The sequence below is a fragment of the Fukomys damarensis genome, unplaced genomic scaffold, assembly GCF_012274545.1.
Source record: "Fukomys damarensis isolate Sample0158 unplaced genomic scaffold, DMR_v1.0_HiC HiC_scaffold_23, whole genome shotgun sequence".
Taxonomy (NCBI): Eukaryota; Metazoa; Chordata; class Mammalia; order Rodentia; family Bathyergidae; genus Fukomys; species Fukomys damarensis.
Genome location: NW_022900935.1, coordinates 10237663 through 10257551, shown reverse-complemented (window position 1 = coordinate 10257551; position 19889 = coordinate 10237663). Strand labels below are relative to the sequence as shown.

General features: G+C 53.6%; 1 protein-coding gene across 1 annotated transcript in view; it reads right to left on the bottom strand.

Moving 5' to 3' along the window:
• Positions 1-12615, bottom strand: part of Lactbl1 (lactamase beta like 1) — a 48696-nt gene extending 36081 nt beyond the window's left edge. Inside the window, 9 exon segments of the mRNA XM_033767243.1 lie at positions 1208-1313; positions 5139-5205; positions 5207-5384; positions 6158-6182; positions 6185-6295; positions 6298-6313; positions 8291-8391; positions 12061-12196; positions 12520-12615. Of these exon segments, the coding sequence (XP_033623134.1) occupies positions 1208-1313; positions 5139-5205; positions 5207-5384; positions 6158-6182; positions 6185-6295; positions 6298-6313; positions 8291-8391; positions 12061-12196; positions 12520-12615 (836 nt within the window).
• Between the last annotated feature and the right edge of the window lie 7274 nt (positions 12616-19889).

Sequence of the window (19889 nt, the reverse complement as noted above, 5' to 3'; positions counted from 1 at the left end):
GGGATGCGGCCCCTGAGCATCTCCAGAGCCCCTGCCACTCTTGCCCGCCGCTGAAATGCCAACAGAGCTTCCAAGGTGTAGGCCGGGTTAGGAAGGAGCCTGCACCCCAGATGGTCAGGCCCAAGAGGCTTCAGAAATCAGTGCTACACTTAGGAGGACGGAGGCCAGAGAGGAGCAGGGTACGGCCCAGGATGGCACAGGATGTGCACATGGGAAAATGGTACAACAAATTGTACCGGTCCGTTCCACTCTAGTAGGATGTACTTTATCAAATGAAAGAGTAAATGTTTGGTTCTGCCGCTTGCCTCGCAAGCACGAGGTCCCGAGTTCGATCCCTGGTGCCAAAAACATAAAAAAATCAATTCTTGGACTGTCGGAAGGGGATGCCTGATGGTCATTAAGTAGCTCAGGAGTAACATATATGAGGCAGGGTCTCGTCCTCCTTTCTCCACGAGGGATCAGTGAGTGCAGGTGCGATGGCAGAGTTTCTAAGATCAGGCTCAGGCAGGGTCGGACGTAGATCTGCACATCCTTTGGTGCGCTCTGGGATGCTGGACCAAATGCTGAGTGTGTGAGGTTCACAACACAGCAGTCACAGCAGGGACGAGGGGTTGGCACCTGCGGACGGGCAGCATCACCTGTGTGGTCCTCAAGGGGACTGGCACGGCCCTGGGAAGGTGGGCCTGGAAGGGGGCCTCTGTGGCATGGCAGTGCCTCTGTCCCCCATTCAGCCTCAGAGCCCCTCTGCTCCCAGAGCTGGGCTTCTCTGTTCTAATTACTGGGTCATCCACTCCTGATACCAACAATGTCCCATTTATTTCTATCATGGGAAAAATCTCTATTTATCTTGTGTAGTTTTTCACTGTGTCTCCCTCATCAGAGTGCAAACTCCAGGAGAGAGGCCTTGGTCAGGTTTTTATTGCTGCTGTATCTCTGTTTAGCACATTCTGAGCAGAGGAGGTCCTCAAGAAATGTGGAGTTGATGGACGAAAGGACAGGAGCTTCCAACAGAACTGGCTTCCGGGCTCCCTTGCAGCTCACTATGGCTCCCCTACTAGGCCTTAGTCTTCGCAATTGTAGGATGGGGCTAAATTCAGTGACCCCTGAGGTCCCTGCTAACTGAGCATCCAGGATGAAGCACTTTCCCAGGTGGCTGTCTCCCACGGAGGCCCCTAGCGTGCATGAGGCATTTGGACTCAGTCCTCACCTGGCCCCTAGGTCGGCCACCAGCGCATCATCCTTGAGCAGGCTCAGGGCCTCCTGGGTGCTGCCCCTCCACAACAGCGGTGTGGCCCACAGCCCTCTGGGCAGCCGTAGCGATCAGCGGTGTCAGGTTTCGCTGGGGAAGTCACCAAACCTCTGCGAGCCCTAGTCCTTTCTCTGTAATGTGAGGGAAACAGTTCCTATGCCATAGGGCTGGTGTGAGGATTCGATGGGATGAAATGCTTGGCATGGTACCTGCTACATACTAACTGCTCCGAAAATAATTTTTAGGCACTGGGGTTGTAGCTAGTAGTAAAGCACTTGCCTAGCATTCAAGAAGCCCCAGGTTTGATCCCCAGCACCACACACACACACACACACACACTGTTATCAACGATGGAAAGTTCAATTTCCAGAAATTTCTTGAGGTCAGTGATCGAATGTGTTTTGTGGAACCAGCTGCCCTTCCAGTAGGGATTTTCTGTTTATTGGATGTGACAGGTATTGAAAGGATGATAGGATTGAGATCCCTTCCATCCCTCTACTCATCGATAAATTTTTACCACCTGTGCCAAGGACTATTCTAGGTGCTGGGGACTCAGCACAAAATAAAACTGCCCCCGTTGGTGTGGTGTTGATATTGTGGTGGAGGGCACAGACAATAAGCAAGTAAGTGTTTATGCTATGGAGAAAAATACTTCAACGACAGGAGTCGTTATACAATGTGGTCACCCTCGTGGAGAAGGTAACCCTTCATCAGGTGACATCTGGAGAAGACGCGCCATGCAGCTGTAATGCAAGGATGTCTTAGGCAGAGAGAACAAAATGCAAAGGCCCTGGGGCAGGCAGTACTGACATATTTGAGGGACAGTATGGAAAGTGAGTGTGGCTGGAGAGGAGTGAGGAAAGGCAGAGATCAGAGGGGTACCAGATCCTCCAGGACCCCATCGTGGAAGGACTTAGCTCTCCCTCGGGATGGGATGGGGCCACTGCAGAGGTTTCTGAGCAAAGGAGCGACATAATCCAACACATTTACCAAGGTCCCTCTGCTGCTGTATGGAAAAAAAAAAAAACTGTTGGAGGCAATGGCAGAGGCAGGGAAGCTTCTGAAAAGACTTTGAAATCCTTACGAAAAGCCAGGCACAGTGATGTATGCCTGTAATCCCAGCAAATGGAAGGCTGAGGCAGGAGGATAGAAACACATTCAAGGCCGGCCTGGGCTCCAGAGCAAGACCCTGTCTCAAAACACAAACCAAAGACCCAGCAAGATTCTTGCTTAGGTGATAGTGGCTGAGACCAGTATGCTAAAAGCAGAGGCGATGAGAGGAGGCTGGATTCTGGACATTGCTGATAGCAGAGCCAACAGGATTTGCTCCTGGAGGGCAGAATTGGGACTGGGACCGAGAGGGAGGCCTGAGGGATGACTACAAAGTTTTTGAAAAGAGCAGTGTGATGGAAGCTCCCAAATCCTGCATTCAAATTCTGAATCCAGCACTTGATGCTCAGCTCCAAACCTCATTACTTCCCCTCTCTGAGCCTCCCTTTGTTCATCTCTAAGTGGACCGAAGTGCCTGCAGTGGTTGCCAGTCAGACACTGCAGGACTTAAAGAAAGAAGGGCTTCAGGCAGCAGCTTGCTCAGCTGGCCTCTTGGGACAGGGAGGAGTCAGGGAGGGTGTGAAACTGACCACTCACAGAGCCCCCGTGCTGTGCGTAGATGAAGGAGCCACAATACAGCCCTAGAGGGAGCCCTCGAGTCACGAGGAGACACCCACCACTGCCAACCCCTGGATCAGAGCTCTTCAAAGCACGTCTCCATCCGAGGCCTGTATCTCATTTTAAATGTGCAATAGTGTGCTCTTACAGCGGACCTCCAAAGTTATACCGCATCAGGCTCCCCCAAGCCCGGGCCCACCAGTCCTGTGCAGAGGTACCTAGGCAAGCGTCTGCCGGGTGCCAGGTCCTCGCTCAGTTACCCTTGTGAACCCATTCCATCACCCACCACAGCCTTAACCACAGTTAATTTACAAGGGAGATGGCAAGGCTCAGAGAGGTTAAGGGATCTGCCCGGGATCACACAGCAAGAAGGCAGAGCTGGCATTTCAGTGCTGTGTGCTTAGCCATGGGGCCACTCTCCCTCGAGAAGACGGATCCTGTCCTACCTGTGCCACCTCAGAAGCACCCACCCTCTCACTCAGCCTCAGATTCTGGGCACGTGAGTGACAGCAGCCACATCCACTGGCTGAGCGCTCCGGCCTGGGTGCACTCTGTGAAATTATGAGGGTGGTGGCACTGGAGAGGGACACGGACATTTTGGGTTGACGCATCAATGACCACAAATACGTACCATCAGAGGCATTTGGGGTGGGACAGATGGTGCCCGCCTTCTCCCCCTTTGACGCACAAAGCAGGGCACCTCTCCCCATACCCTCTTAGACCAGCACCCCACCCACAGTGGCACATGGGCACAAAGGCCAGCAGCAGGTCCCCCAGCACCCGAAGCAGCCCCTGCCTCCGGCCGGTCCCTCCCACCCTGCTCCCTTCCCAGCCATCCCTGCCCAATTCCCGTCCCCTGCTTTGTCTCCGAGCACCAGCCTGTTCCTGCCCCTCCACCTTGTTCCCTTGTTAGCATACCTTTTTTTAATTTTTTGGTACAGGGAATCGAACTCTGGTCCTTGCACTTGCAAGGCAGGCGGCGGAACCGCTGAGCTAAAATCCCAGGCCCTTGTTAGCATACCTTTACAGTGATTATCTTTAATAAGTTCTTTCTGATAAGCGGTTCACTGACATGATTCAAGATCCAAAGAACACCAAAGGGTGTACAATGAAGTTTTTTCCTCTTAGTCTTCTCCGCTCCCTGGAGGCAGCCAGATGTTTCAGTCTCTTTACTTCCCATCCAAAGATACTTGAGGCATCTTGAAACCGATACATACTTCTCCGTGTAATACGTGTGTGATACAGAATGCACGCCTTACAGACACATTCCATAGCCTGTAGATGTACTGCGTACGGACAGAAACATTTCACACGTACATGTATTTTTATTCCATTTATATGGTAGCATACAGTATAGGCTCTTATGATATTTTCTCCTACTTAGTATTGTGCTTTACCCCATCTCAGTACACAAAGAATATTACCCCTTTTTAGAGCTAAACACTATCTGCATAGCTGTATCATGGTTTTTAGTCATTCCCCTCTTGACGGGCACGTAGGCTGTTTCCGTCTTTTATTATTACAAACAGTTCTGTATTAAATTACTGTGGACATACTTTATACCACACACGTGCACACTAAGTGCTTGCTGTACCACCGAGCTGTGCTAGCAGCCTCTGTATTTTTACACCGTGGTGACTGCTGCTGGCTGCCCCCCACGCGGGTCATCTCTTTAGACCCCACCACTGATGGAGGAGAGGGCCTATTTCACCACACCCTCACCAACTTGATGCAGCCAAAAATGTTATCTTTGCCAAAATGGTGTGGGGGGGGTATGTTGTCTCCATGTTTTAATTCACACTAATTTTGTTATAAGTGAGGTTGAGCATCTTTTAATGGTTTTACATCTTCTTGAGGGCCTCTTCTGTGAATTGTTGATTCTGCTCCTACCCTTCAGCTGTGTCTCCGCTGGGTGGCTGGTACTGGGCTGACTTGTACGTGATCTCTGCGTGTACACTGAGGGGCGTTGGGTCTTCCTTGCGGAATTGCTACAGACGCAAATTTGATGACTTGCTGTAGACCTGCTGAGCAGGCCTTGACCACCAAACTGATTTGTCTACTTGATCTAAACTCCTAGGCTTTACGCCAGCTTTTACCTCTTGAGATCCTTCCACCCAAGCCGTGGCGTGGGAATAGGGCCAACACAGGACGCAGAGCAGGGACCCGGTCCCCCACCCCACTGAGATAGTTTAGGACAGGTCAGGTAAGCCCTGGGACTCACCTGAGAGTTGGCTGGCCACCCTTCGGAGGGTGACGGGTCAAGGCCTGGGGGCCGGGCCCACCTCCTCTAGCCCATGCAGCAGGCCCTGGTGCTGGGGGCTGAGGCCATGCCCCCCCTTCACCATTGTGAGTGGTGACGGTGCTGGCGTAGTGCTCCAGGGAGTCGTCTGGAGAGGCCGTGATGCCCTCCTCCCACAGGCGGTACAGCATGAGGAAGCATGGGGAGATCTTGGAGGTGCTGGCGATCCTGCACCATGAGGACGCAAGACAGCCTGAATGCAGCCTGCTGTCCACGGCCAAGCTCTGCCCTGTGCCCGCAGCTCCCACACTCTCGTGTTCTAGAAAAGACTGAACCCACCCTAGGCCCTTCCCACTGTAAGGTCGGCCTGGGTTGGAACTGTCCTGTGACTCCTACTGGCTGTGTGGTTTCGGGCAAGTTACTAGACCTTTTGAGCCAGCTTCCCTGTCCGCTTCACAGGTCATAAAAGGAACAGAAGGGGTGGGCCTTGGACCTGGCCTGGGGCAGGGCAGGGTGAGGGTTAATCTGCTGTGGACCCCGTCATCCCCGCAGCATCCCTGGGAATGAATGTCCGCTTTGCAGTGTGAGCTTTGAGGAGGGTGGACATCGTGTGCAGCTCAGTGTTCTAAGCTGCTCCCATCTGGGGTGCCGCTGCCGACTCCCAAGGGCCTGGGGCCAGAGCCTCGGAGCTGAGTATGGGTTTTGGAGGCACGTGAAAAGGGCAGGAGGTGGGTGGCACAGGGGTCCTTCTCCGGTTTGCTGGTTTGGGAGGAAGGTTTCCAGGAGGGGTCCCGGCTGACCGACCACCCTGTGGTGTGACCCTGGGCACTCACTGGCACCCTCTGGACCTCAGCCGCCTCTTCTGTGGAACTGCCAGGACTTGACGGTGGGTGCTGGCAGCTGGACACCCCAGCAGGCTTCTCTCGGGTCTCGCTGCTGCCTGGGTCCCTTGCCGTCCCACCCTACACCGTCCCTAGGACCCTAGAGATCACCCAGCTGACCGGTACATGGCCTACTCGCTGGGGCCCCAGAACTGGGGTCTGAGCCATTCTTCCTCCCCAAGTTCCCAGTCCAGAGCACGGTGTCATTGTGGATGACAACTGTAGACGTCACAGCCAAGCCTGGGGCAGACCTGGCTGGCGCAGGATACCATCCACCTGGGGGAGAAGACCAGCGGGCTCTGTGGTCCATCCCACAGCCAGCCCCTCACACAGTGCCTCCGTGAGCTGCAGCCCTCCCAGTCCTAAGCACGGCCCTCGGGGCCCAGCTCTCGTCGGTCTGTGTTATACATAGGGCTTCCTCAAAAGAGTTCTGATCAAAGAAAAATTTCCTTGGCAAAGTAAAAGAGGAGGAAGGGAGGCTGAGGATAGAGCTCAGTGGTAGAGTGCTTGCCTAGCAGGTATGAGGCACTGGGTTCCAACCTCAATATAAAAAAGTAGGGGAACGGGGATGTAGCTCAGTGGTTCTGCCTTGCAAGCACAAGGACCCGAGTTCAACCCTGAGTACCCCCACAAAAAGGGAAAGGTTTAAAATTCCCAACTTAATTAAACCCTTGCCTGATGCCCCTGAGGCTTCATTGAACACCCTATGTTGAGGAATCCACTATTTTCAGGCCCCTCGTGGGACATTTCTTAGAATGCCTTGTTATTTTCGATGGTGAAGTATAAGGGTAATGATAACAGCTAATGTTTACTGGGCATTTAGAAGAAACCAGGTGTGGCACAGTGAGTTTCAGTCATTATTTTATTTAATCCTCATAGTCAGTCAGTGCTAATTTCTCCCCATTTAATGGAGGCAAAAGCAGAGTCTCTGGGGGTGAGAAACGCCTTACCCACACGCCAACAGCCGCAGGGATGGAAAGCAGGACCATCCCCAGCCACAGCCCCTTCCTAACCACAGCCGGACACTTGCCCCTGGGTTCACCTGTCCTGAGCTGAGTGCTCTGCGTCTCCCCTGTGCTATATTTTATTTAATCCTCATAGTCAGTCAGTGCTAATTTCTCCCCATTTAATGGAGGCAAAAGCAGAGTCTCTGGGGGTGAGAAACGCCTTACCCACGCGCCAACAGCCGCTGGGATGGAAAGCAGGACCATCCCCAGCCACAGCCCCTTCCTAACGGAAGCCGGACACTTGCCCCTGGGTTCACCTGTCCTGAGCTGAGTGCACTCAGCCTCCACCCTGTGCTAACTTTGCCTCTCTGAGCCTCAGTTTCCCCCTGCGCCGATGGAGGTCCATGAGGTGTGGGCACAAACAGGCAGCATGGCACTCAGCCCACACTCAGCAGGAGGCAGCCGTACTGATTATTGTCACCCGGGTGCCACACAGCACCCTCTGCTCCCCTCTTCCCCCAGAGCTTCTTGTGTCTCCCCACTGGCCCATGCTCACCTCCCACCCATGGACTGGTCACCACTGGCTTCCCTTCAGCGGCTACCGGACAGTAGTGTCAAGCCCCCCACCAGGATGCCACTCGTGTGCTTCTGATCATGTTCCTGTTGCCTCTGTGATTCCTAAGGTGAGAGACCTAAGTACATGGGTCTGATGGCACAGAGCAGGGCCACCCTGCAGTGGTAAGCATTGTGCTGTGGTAGGCGTGTGCATGCATGTGCATGCCTGTGTTTGATCACATCTCCGTGGCCTCTGTGATACGGACTATCATATGCTCCCTCCTGATCTTATCCCACCTCCTACCTCTGACCTCTTAGCCTTCTTTGTGCATCATGTACTCAGTCTTCTGCCTCAGGGCATTTGCACATGCTGTTCCCTCTATCTGGAGCACACCCCTGCACTCCCAGGCTCCCTGACCACATCCACACACATCTTCTGGGTATCTGCTTATTCACATTGCACCTGAGACACCACTACTTTGAGGCTCCAAGGCCAGTTCTTTGGTGCCCACAGTCCTCTCCACTTTCCTTGTCTTCATGCGGGCCTCTGTATTAGAAACATCTGTTGTCTCGATTGCTCCCTTTGCTCCCAGGCTGGTGGTTTCTAGAAGGCAGGTGAGTGTCTTCTTCCTGCCCCATCCCTGGTGCTGAGCACAGAGTAGGCTAAATGGATGTCACTGCCTGCAAAGAGTGCACCCTTCCTTCACCCAGGCCCCACCCACACACCCACCCCTCTGGGGTCATCACTGACCTTCTCCAGGGCCTCCTGCAACACAGCAGCCAGAGGCACGGGTTCAGGGTGCTGGGGACACATCCTCATGGGAGCAGAGGTCCCTGCTGGTCCCAAGGAACCTGGAGGGAGCACCACAGAGGGAGTGGAGGACAGAGATCAGGATAGGAGCCGAGGGTTCACCCTGGAGGAGGAGGAAAGGTAGCGAAGGCTGGAGTCATGCCTTGGGACGGTCCTTCCAGCCAGCAGGACGATACAGGGACTTGCCACAGCCCTGAGGTCCAGCCAGAGAAAGCCCAGTCCACGCCGCCACCGCTGCCTGGCCTTGGCGACTGCCACCGGGGTGCAGATCCTGCGGCAGTGGCCGAGGCCCCCGCCCTGTGCTCCACCGGCTCCCTCCGTGTGGTCAATCAGACCGAGCCCGGGCTCCTCAGGGCAGGCTCAGCATGACTGTGCGTCTCCCGCTCCTTCCTCATGCCGAGTACCTGTGTCGGGGTGGACCGGGCGCCCCGTGTGGCTTCCGGCCTTAAACAACAGGGACAACTCTGTCACCAGAGATGGGCATCGAGTCTGTCCTGCTTTTGCACAGGATACAGCCGCCCTGGGACCGCAGGGAACAGCAGCTGGGGAGGTTGGTGGGACAGAATTCAGGCCTGATAGCTCCCAGCAGGCCCCAGATCCCGCCTTCTCCTCTGATGCCTATGTGGGATGTTAAAGAGCCTGAGATGAGACTGACTTGCAGCTTACTTGGGCCAATCAAGTGAAGCTGAACTAACTGTGTGACTTTCAAGGCAGGGCACTGAGGGACTTGCTTCCTAGGGACACTGCCACCTTGTGGACAGGCCTGGGATAATGCCTTTGGAGAAGGAAACACCAGGTTAGATGTCTAGCACAGCTGCCCGCCAGCCCAGAGTCACGAGAAATTATCAGCCAGTAGATTTAGGGTGGTTTTTTTACTTAGCAATAGATAAAACAGGAAAATTGCATTAGGATGGTTCTCTCAACCAGTGGATGGCATAGGTTTGGAACTTTGGCTTTGTGAGCCGGGGACCAGGTAGGGCTGTACATGTGCATAGGAAACTACCCAGAAATCTTAAAATGTAGCTTCATTCAGTGAGTGCTCGCTTCTGACAGTCCCTCGGGCAATGCCCACAGGAGGGTGAGGACCTGGGTCTCTCTGGTCTGTAGATCACGCACTGTTTATTTCCTGTTTGTACAAAACTGGAGGAAAAGCACAGGAATGTTTCTTTTTGTTTTTGTTTTGGGGACTGAGCATTGAACCCAGGGCCTTCACACTGAACTGCATCCGCTGCCTGGCCTTGGCGACTGCCACCGGGGTGCAGATCCTGCGGCAGTGGCCGAGGCCCCCGCCCTGTGCTCCACCGGCTCCCTCCGTGTGGTCAATCAGACCGAGCCCGGGCTCCTCAGGGCAGGCTCAGCATGGCTGTGCGTCTCCCGCTCCTTCCTCATGCCGAGTACCTGTGTCGGGGTGGACCGGGCGCCCCTTGTGGCTTCCGGCCTTAAACAACAGGGACAACTCTGTCACCAGAGATGGGCATTGAGTCTGTCCTGCTTTTGCACAGGATACAGCCGCTCTGGGACCGCGGGGAACAGCAGCTGGGGAGGTTGGTGGGACAGAATTCAGGCCTGATAGCTCCCAGCAGCCCCCAGATCCCGCCTTCTCCTCTGATGCCTATGTGGGATGTTAAGGAGCCTGAGATGAGACTGACTTGCAGCTTACTTGGGCCAATCAAGTGAAGCTGAACTGTGTGACTTTCAAGGCAGGGCACTGAGGGACTTGCTTCCTAGGGACACTGCCACCTTGTGGACAGGCCTGGGATAATGCCTTTGGAGAAGGAAACACCAGGTTAGATGTCTAGCACAGCTGCCCGCCAGCCCAGAGTCACGAGAAATTATCAGCCAGTAGATTTAGGGTGGTTTTTTTACTTAGCAATAGATAAAACAGGAAAATTGCATTAGGATGGTTCTCTCAACCAGTGGATGGCATCTGTTTGGAACTTTGGCTTTGTGAGCCGGGGACCAGTTAGGGCTGTACATGTGCATAGGAAACTACCCAGGAATCTTAAAATGTAGCTTCATTCAGTGAGTGCTCGCTTCTGACAGTCCCTCGGGCAATGCCCACAGGAGGGTGAGGACCTGGGTCTCTCTGGTATGTAGATCACGCACTGTTTATTTCCTGTTTGTACAAAACTGGAGGAAAAGCACAAGAATGTTTCTTTTTGTTTTTGTTTTGGGGACTGAGCATTGAACCCAGGGCCTTCACACTGAACTGCACCCACAGCCCTTTTGCTCGCTTCTGACAGTCCCTCGGGCAATGCCCACAGGAGGGTGAGGACCTGGGTCTCTCTGGTATGTAGATCACGCACTGTTTATTTCCTGTTTGTACAAAACTGGAGGAAAAGCACAAGAATGTTTCTTTTTGTTTTTGTTTTGGGGACTGAGCATTGAACCCAGGGCCTTCACACTGAACTGCACCCACAGCCCTTTTAAAATTTTTTTTAAACTTTGAGACAGGGTCTCACTAAGTCACTAAATTGCCCAGGCTGGTCTCAAACTTGCAGTCCCCCCGCTCAGCCTCCCAGGTGTAGGCAGGCATGCTCCACTACACCGAGTGGTATTTAGAAACTTTTACAGCGGTTTGACAGAGTAATTTTGCATTTGTGGACTCCAATAACACAAACTTTGGGCTTCTGGACCAGGCATGTAGCTCAGCGGTACACTGCCTACCTGGCAAGTGCAAGGTTCTAGGTTTGATCTCCGGCACTGAAATAATTTTTTTAAAAAAAATTTTTTAATTGGGGGTTCTGTTTATGTCTTCTTTACAAGTTTCCCTAATGATTTACTTTTGTTTTTGTTTTTGTTTTTGGTTTTTTTGAGACAAAGTCTCCAGGCTGTCCTTGAACTTGATATTGTAGCCCAGACTGAACTCGAATTTGCGATCCTCCAGCCTCAGCCTCCTAAGGGCATGGATTACAGGCACACGCCACCACGCATAGCCCCTGCTGTGTGTTTGTAGTAATACCGGTCTGCTATGGCTTGGTAGTTTAACAGCTTTAGGAGCACATTTCTGGGCCACAGGCCCAGCCTGCCTGCCTACGTATTTACTTGAGAAACTGAGGAGTCCCTCAAAAAGGCATTTACCCTAGAAACAAGGGTTGAGATGCACAAGAAAGGGGCAGGAAAAAAAAGGAACCATATCTGTAAACATTCCTGTGGGATTGCAAGAGCCCATAGCTCTCACTGAGCTTTGGGACATCTGTAGCACAGGTGACACAGGAGTGGAGAGAGGCACTGTCCCCCACCCAGGCTCCCAGCAGACTGGAGGTTCCTGTGTTGCTATAGCAACAGAGGGCCTAGTGTCCATCGCAAGCAGTGATAGCTCCCTTGCTGGCCCTTGAGCAGCTTAGGAAGGAGAGGCTCTTAGAAGTGGGAGTCACCATCCAGAGACCCCTCTCCGGGTTTTGGAGCGGTGAGAAGGTCTTTGGACCATGGTGCTCAAAAGTAGAACAAGGGAAATACTGTTTGCACTTTTGGGGGACCCTGATTTTTGCCCACGTCCAGACTGGGCAGCTTGAGGAAACCCTAGCAGCACTAGGATTTGCATTTTACACATGGCAGCGCTGAGGCCCAGAGATTCACAGTTAGGGAGACCCACGGTGAGGGTACAGGCTGGGAGCTCTTGAGTCTGAATCTTACGATCCTCCTCACACCCTGGGACTAGGTGGCAGCTCAGAGCCCAGGAAGACCTGCCAGAGTGGCCCAGCACTCACCAGTCTGCAGCTCGGAGAGGCGGTACTGCCACAAGAAGCAGCCAGTCATAACTGCAGAGGTCAGGAGGAGGAAGCCTCTGGAGGCTGGGAAGAGCCACCTCCTGATCGCTTTCAGCTGGCAGAGCTGCCAGCCAGCCTGGAAAAGTAGGAACACAACATGGGCCCCCTGGGGGTCAGCAGTGGGAAGGGACTTCAGGGTCCCTCAGACATCCGGAGAGGCCAGAGGTCTGGATAAATGTCACCCCTGTAAGCATATAACTCTTCAGTGGCTCTGCCTGGCACGCTCTGCCTCTCCCTGAGCTTAGCGGCTTACGTAGTCTAAGACCTGCTGCAATGCCACCTCCTCCAGGAAGCCCTCCCCGGCTCTCCTCACCCTTGTCCCCTGCTAATGCACTTGGAACGAGCCTGCAAGAAGGTGTAAATGCAAGTCCCTCTGCGGCTCTTGGCCGATGCCCCTACAAGTGAGGCATCCCAGATGGGGCCGCCAGTCCCGTCCTCTCCCCGCAAGGCCTTGGGTCTGACCTGGTGCACAGTACACGGGTGTGGAGGGCACATGTGGGGCCTGAGGCTATGGACCAGGCTTCCTTCTGTCCCTGTCCACACCCGCTGTCTGCAACACCTTCCGTGACCTTGAACTTGGGAAGGAGCGCCCAGTGGGCTTGCATGAAGCTCGCAATACGGGACTGGTACTGAGTGGAGGTAGCTTCTCTGCCAAAATGTGAGTAAGGAGAGGTGGCCTATGTGGAGCTGTTGGGGAGGATGGGCAGGCAAGGGGCTGAGGCGGTGCAGGGTGAGAGGTGGGAGCAGACAGGCAGCAGCGTTCAGAGGTGGTACGAGCAGGTCCTGAAGCCCGAAAGAGGACAAGAGGAGAGGTGGAGAGGGGCCAAGGCCCTGGAAAGGCGGGCAGGTGGCCATCCTCCCCCGCAAAAGAGCCGCGGGCTCCTGCACAGCCAACTTAGAAGCCAGGGGACACAGGCCCCCTCCAATCAGCCTCCCTGCGACTGGCCCACGACTTTTGAGATAAGCGTCCCAGCCCGGGTGAAGTAGGCGCTGTCCGGGCCTTGGTGTTAGGGACGAGGCTCAGAGGAGTTCAGTGATTTGCCCAAGGTCACACAGCTAGTTGCAGAGCTGAGATTTGAACCCAAAGCCCAGTCTCCAACCTACTCAGCCAGAGCCTTAAGAGTCACAGTGTGACCTCTTCTGAACCCTTCAATGCCTTTGTCCTTTCCTGAGCACCTGCTAGGCACCGGGCACTGTTCCAGGCCCCCAAGTTTCAGCAGCAAAGCAGCCTTGAGACTCTCCAGCCCCGGGAAGCTGGTGTGCTGTGTCAGCCAGGTCTGCCTTCCTTCCTTCCGTCCTGTTCATCGGTGCATCCCTAATACGTGGCTCAGTGGTTTTCACACAGGCGGGCACCCAGTCACGGCTAACACCCACAGAGCCTTTCCTGTATGTGAGAGGCAGCCCCTGTGATCTATAAACACTAATTCATTTAATCCTTGCAACTGAATGCAAGTAGGCACTATTGTTTTCGTGGTTCTTGGGAAATGCTTTTGAACTTTACACTGTTCTGCAAGTTAAGACTTAGGTTCAAATCTCAATGCCTCCTCCTGAGTCCACTGTAGCTCTGGACAAACCTCTTTCCTCATCTGGGCCTCTGCTTCTTCAATTGTTAAAGAAGAAAGTTGAGCCATTGGTAAAAAGTTTACTTTTATGTCTCAAGATCGCACTAGTTTTCAACAGTATCTTCTAGCTCTAGAACTTGGGGTTCACACTGAAACTGTTCTTTATCCTTACTTTCCAAAAAAAACGGAATCAACCCACACATTCTTCAACTGGTGAATGAATAAGCAAAGTGTTGTACATCCACACAATGGAATACTATACAGCAGCTAAAAGGGATGCACTATTGATTCATACAGTAAGGAGCTGATTTTCTAATACACGATGCAAAGTGAAATAAGCCTGACTCAAAAGGCCACAGACTATATCACGCCGTACAACCTTCTGGGAATGGCCAAACTAGAGGAACAGAAGACAACTCAGTGGTTGCCTGGCCCGGGGTTGGGGGAAGCTATAAAACAGCAGAAGGGGCTGGTGTGATGGTGTACGTCTGTAATCCCAGAAGGAGGTAGGAAGATTGAAGCCGGTCCCCAACCTGGGCAATTATCAACTTTAGAAGGCCTGTCTCAAAATAAAATATAAAAGGCTGGAGCTGTACCTCAGAGTAAAGGCCTCAGGGTCAATCCCCAGGCCTGGGGTGGGGGTGGGGGACAAACAAACAAACAAACAAACCACCCAAGAAATAAAACAAGCGAAAGAGCAGAAGGGAATCTGGGAGGGGATGGACTCGGCCTCAGTCCCGATTGTGGTGGCGTTCACAGGACTGTCTGTCTGGGTCGCGACTCACAGGACTTGTGGCTCTCACTGTTAACGATGCCTCTGTTTCACCTGTGTGTCGGAGCAGAGCCATGGGACACAGGACGCCGGCACTGTCAGTTCCGTGTGGGACACACCCCCTTGAGCAGGAGCAGAGATCCTCAGGGGCAGCACCAGCAAGGGCCCAGGGAGGAGACAGCCCAGGTCCCTCGGTGCAGGGGAAGAAGGCAATTCAGAAACAGTCACTGAGGTCGTGAGCCGCAAGAGGCAGGGCTGAGACCCACGCTGTGCCGTGCACCACCCACCTCCCTCCGCACACAGCTGGGACTCTGCACCCCTGGCCCAGGGTTCTCCTCCAGGGTGCAGCCTCAGCTCTCGCCTGTCTCCAGACCCAGGGTTTATTCCAAAGACCCACAGGGGAGCCTGTATTTAGCCTCTGGGCTGCTTGCCAGCTGCTCGCATTGGACTGGCAGTGGCCGTTTAGAGCCTCCCGCGTCCCAGCCCGGAAATAGGAGCTCCCCCAGACCTCACCCTCCCATGGCTCTCCGTCTGCACCCCATCACCCTCACTTCCTCTCCCGTATTCACAGCCGACTCAGGACAGCCCCTCTTTCTTCAGACATTCTAAGGGCCTGCTGTGTGCAGGGGGGGCACCCCTTCCCCAGGGAGCCAGCAGCTCAGGGGAGCAAGACTTGATTCCAGCTCTGCTCTTACTAGCTTTGCCCTTAACAGTTTGGGGGTCTCAGTTTTCTCATCTGCATGATAGGAGCAATAATCATCCTACATCTCCTAGAGTTTAGGTGATGGCAACGAGGTAATGCCCACAAGGACAACTAGAAAGACATTCGCCCACTGGTGCTGCAGTTGGAGACACAGACATAACGAGGCAAAGGCCTTGGGGGTCCCAAGAGTGAGGCAGCTGAGCTGGGGGTTCACCTCGCAAGACCTGGGAGGAGACAGGGCGTCCCGGGAGGAGGCCGGCAGTGTGAGAGAGAAGATATGTGGCTTCCGGTTTGCAATCAAGGAGCCGACACCAGCCTGTTCCTGGCCCAGGTGCACCTGCGGATGTCAGTGGTGGCGATTTAGGCAGAAAGGTGACCCAGACCAATGCCAGACAGTTCCGGTGCTGTGCCTCACCTGGGTCTTCATTCTGTCCAACAGCTCCTTGAGGATTCAGGTCTACACCCTAGGAACTCCCGCGGACAAGAAGCTGAGCCAGAGGAGTACAGGCAAAAAGAGGTTCCCAAGGCCCAGGAAAGGGAAGCGGGAACAGAGAACTACTGGAAAGCACAGAGGGAGAGCTGGGCATGGTGGCACATGCTGGTAAACCCAGCTCTCTGGGAGGCTGGAGCAGGAAGATTCCAAGTTCAAAACTCAGCCTTGGCAACTTAGCAATTTAGTGAGACCCTATCTAAAAATCCTGGGGGTGTTGCCCAGTGCACAAGACATAGGTTTAGTCTCTAATAACACACACACACACACACACAACAGAGTACAGGAGGAACAGCCCCTCAATTCATGTGGCTCACCCCATGGCAAGGGAAACAACAGCTTGGAAACCCCCACCACCACCCCCGCTCTGCTTGACCAGGACTCTGAGAGTCCCATGTTCCCGCCAACCCTCAGTCCTAGGCAAACCTGGACAGCTGGCTTCCCTCCCTGCCCAGCCCCTACTTCCAGCTGCCCTGCCCCTTCAGCTTGCTGAGAAACAACCCTGCCGGACCTGGGGCTCTCAACTGCAACCTACCCTCTTCCACGAGGCTCTGGAAGGACCGGCAGACTGAGGCCCCACCGCGGCTGGCCAGTGTTCGGACACTGGCAAGGCTTTCTGGGCTCTGAGGCACAGGCTTTGCCTAAGCTCTCCAGAGGCCGGCAGGTGTGGCACCTAACTCCCAACCGCTAATCCCGCTGCAAGCCCCGTGCCAAGGGGATTAGTTTCTGGGGTCCCTGGCAGCAGGGAAGGGGGCAGATCTGTCAGGGTGCACTGGGTGCACCACACGACCCCGGTGGCTCTCTCCAGGAGATGCCCAGTGTGGAGGCAAGGGGACAGGCAGCAGCTGTCAGGCTCTGACCCCCAGGCCCTCCTGGACCCCATCCCAACCTACCCTAGCTCCTCAGGGCTCCAAGGATACAGTCTGACCTCGTTGTTAAATATTCGGGTGAGTCAGGTCCAAATCCCAGTTCCATCACTGCCTAGGACCCCAGGTAAGTCACGATCTCTGTTGCTTCATCTGTATAATGGGGAATAATGACAACATATGGATTGGGCCAAGGGTTAAACTGCAATGCTCTTATAAAGCAGGCAGCCCATGGCCTGGTCCCCACGAAAGGGCTCCACAAAGGCGGGCTTTGTGTTTTGCCTTGACTTTTACACCAGACTTATGCCCGGCCCTGGGCAGATATCAGATCTTCCTCTGGTAACACATCACTCTTGATGTCTCTAACACAAAGGATTAAACTATATTTGCTTTCTCAGCACCCAGTAAGGCTGCACCCTGGAATTACCTAGGAACCTCTCTGCCCTCCTAATTCTTCTTCTCCTCCTCCTCTTCTTCCTTCTTTTTTTACTGGTACTGGGAATTGAACCCAGGGCCTTCGAACTGAGTTATATCCCCAGGTCTTTTTTTTATTTTTTCTTTTGACCCAAGGTCGAATAGTCACTAAGCTGACCAGGCTGAGTTGAACTTGCAGTCCTCCTGCCTCAGCCTCCCAGAGTACTGAGATGACAGGTGTGGGCCTGGGGACTTTTTTCACAACCCCTGGTGTCTGAGTCCCCAGAGGTGCCCAGGGTCACAGCCTGGATGTCATGGTTTTTGGAGAGCCTACGTGATTCTACTACTTTGCCAAAGTTGAGAACCAATGCACCAGAGCAGCCTGCCTCCAACTTCACTGTGCTTAGGTGCTTGCCCTGGGGGTTGTGTTCAACCGCTCACCCTGAGCCAGTGAGTCAAGGGAGGACCTGAGAATCTACATTTCTGACAAGCTCCCAGGATACACCCCCGATGCTGGTCTGTGGACCACACTTCTGAGGAGCAAGACTTCCCTCTGCAACTTCACTCAGTCCACATCCCCACCGTGTCCCTACAGCCTCACAGCCACTCTGTGGCTGGTCGGGGCTCAGATTAAAATCTCCTCTTTCTGATGCTCGGGGTCGGGTATATGATCCGGTAGAGGCCAGGATTGTGGCTCATCTGTAGCCCCCGTGGCCAAGAGTCTGAGTGACTTAACTCCACCTCCTGTGGGTGGTGAGCCGGGTTCAGGGAGGGTAAATGGCGGTGACAGCAGTGACCGTTCCTTATCGTGCGCCTGGCAGTATGGATCATCTTCGCTGCAGCTCAGAGCGGGCTGTGCAGTCTGAGCAGTGGCACCGTGCCAGGTCCAGGGCTTGGTGTTTTCTGTGTGCTATGCTTTGATCGGCACGATAATCTCGCGAAACAGAGTCTGCCCTGCCCCATTTTACATCCAAGGAAGCGTACGCTCAGTAGGGTGAAGTCTGCAAAAGAGGCAGAACTGCGTATCAGAGTCAGTTGATCCACTCCTGGGTCCTGCAAGCCTCAAGACACCCCAGCAGCTGCTCCTGGAGCTCCTCTCCTGCCTGCCGGCTCCAGTGGCGGTCGCAGCTGTCCCGAATTTAGTCTGATTTGAAACCACAGCATGTATGCAGGAAGATGGCCACCAGGTGGCAGTAGATACCATGGTATGCCACCTCTGTAGGCTCGGATGCCTCCTTTACGGCTTCCGTTTAAGGGCTGTTCTTTGAGGCTGACATTCCTGTTTTCCACTCATGACCCAAGATCTCTTCTAGAACAGTCCCACGAGGGAGGAATCATTTTCTCCTTCTAGATGAGGGAGCAAACATCCTTTGCTAACCTTCCATGGCTACCTCCTACTCTTCGGAAAAGTTCAAGATCCCTGACTGCCCTCCTCATTGGAGGGACTCGGGTCTGACTGCAGAATGCAAATTCCCCTCCCCTCCACTCTGGTAGGATTTCTCAGCTTCTCTTGCACCTCAGTGAGCTCATCTGTAAAATAGGCTCTTGAAGAACCCAGCTCTCTGAGATGGGAGTGTGAATTCGAGAGAGAATACAGCAAAAATGAAGTTTGGTGACTGGACACAGCAAGAGCCCGGCAAACTTTGGCCATTGTTATTACCACTGGTCTCATGGACCACTCCTCTCAGGAAGATCATTGTCCCAGCCTCATCAGGACTGTTGAGGAAGAATGTAGTTGGAAAGCTATCAAGATAATTAAATCTTAAAAGGGAAAATCTCTCTTGGCAAAGGATACATTATCACCAGTTCCACCTTGACTAATTCACTGATTCATCCATTCAATCGCTTTGTCATTCAATAAACACTTACTGAGCATCTGCTGCTTGCCAAGTCTTACAGCTGGGTCTGGGGGAGGACACAATGGCCAAGCGGCTGTACTAACAGATGCACATTGCCATCTCAGACTAACTGAGCACCTACTTGGGCCTGGGCTTCAGGAATATCAGTGAGCAGCACAGACCAACAACCCTGGCCTCAGAGAGCTTGCCTTCCAACAGGGCGGCACCGAGCATAAGTGAAATGCTGTGTTAGAAAGTGATCTGTGCCGTGGAAAAATAAGTGGGGGTGGTGGGGGTGATAAATGAGCCTCACCAAAGGGTGCATCCCCTGAAGGAAGTAAAGGGAAGAGGCCATGGGGATGCAAGAGGAGTGCTCGTGGCCACAGTGTCCAGTGTGTGAAAGGAAAGGGAAGGCCGGCCAGTGGCTGGAGCCGACCAAGCAAGGGGAAGAGTAGTAAGAGAGGCTGAGAAGCAATGGGTCAGGGTGGTCTTGTAGATCCTCCTACCGCACAGGAAGACCGTAGATCTCCACGCCCAGGGATAATGGAGCCTTTGCAGAGTTTGGAGCAGAGGAGTGCCTGATCTGACTCACCTTTTCAAAGGAACGCTGTATTATTTTGTTTTCTGTTACTATAACAAAACACCTAAGGCTGAGAACTCTTAAAAAAAAAACAGGTTTATTCAGCTTGCAGTTTTGGAAACTAAAAGTCCAAATGGCATGGCTGGCTGTGGGGAAGCCCCCCTGGCTGCATCGGGCGCCAGTGCATGAAGTCATGGGAGAGTGCACCTGACAAGGGGAGGTCTCACAGCAACAGAGAAAGCCAGAGGGAGGAGAGGGACCAGCCTAGCCCTTTTATTGTGCCTTTTGTTTGTCTGTTTGTTTGTTTTGTTTTTGAGACAGGGTCTTGCTATGTAGTTCAGGCTCGCCTCAAACTCACTGCAATCCTCCTGCCTCAGCCTCCGGAGTACTGGGTTTACAGGTGTACTCCACCATGCCTGGCTTCAGGCCTGCCCTTTTATAACAACCCTCTCCTGAGAGCCAACCGGGGTCCCATAGAACTACATGGATTCCTTCAGAGGGAATCACTTTGTACTTTAAGGCCCCACTTCTTAAAGGTTCCACT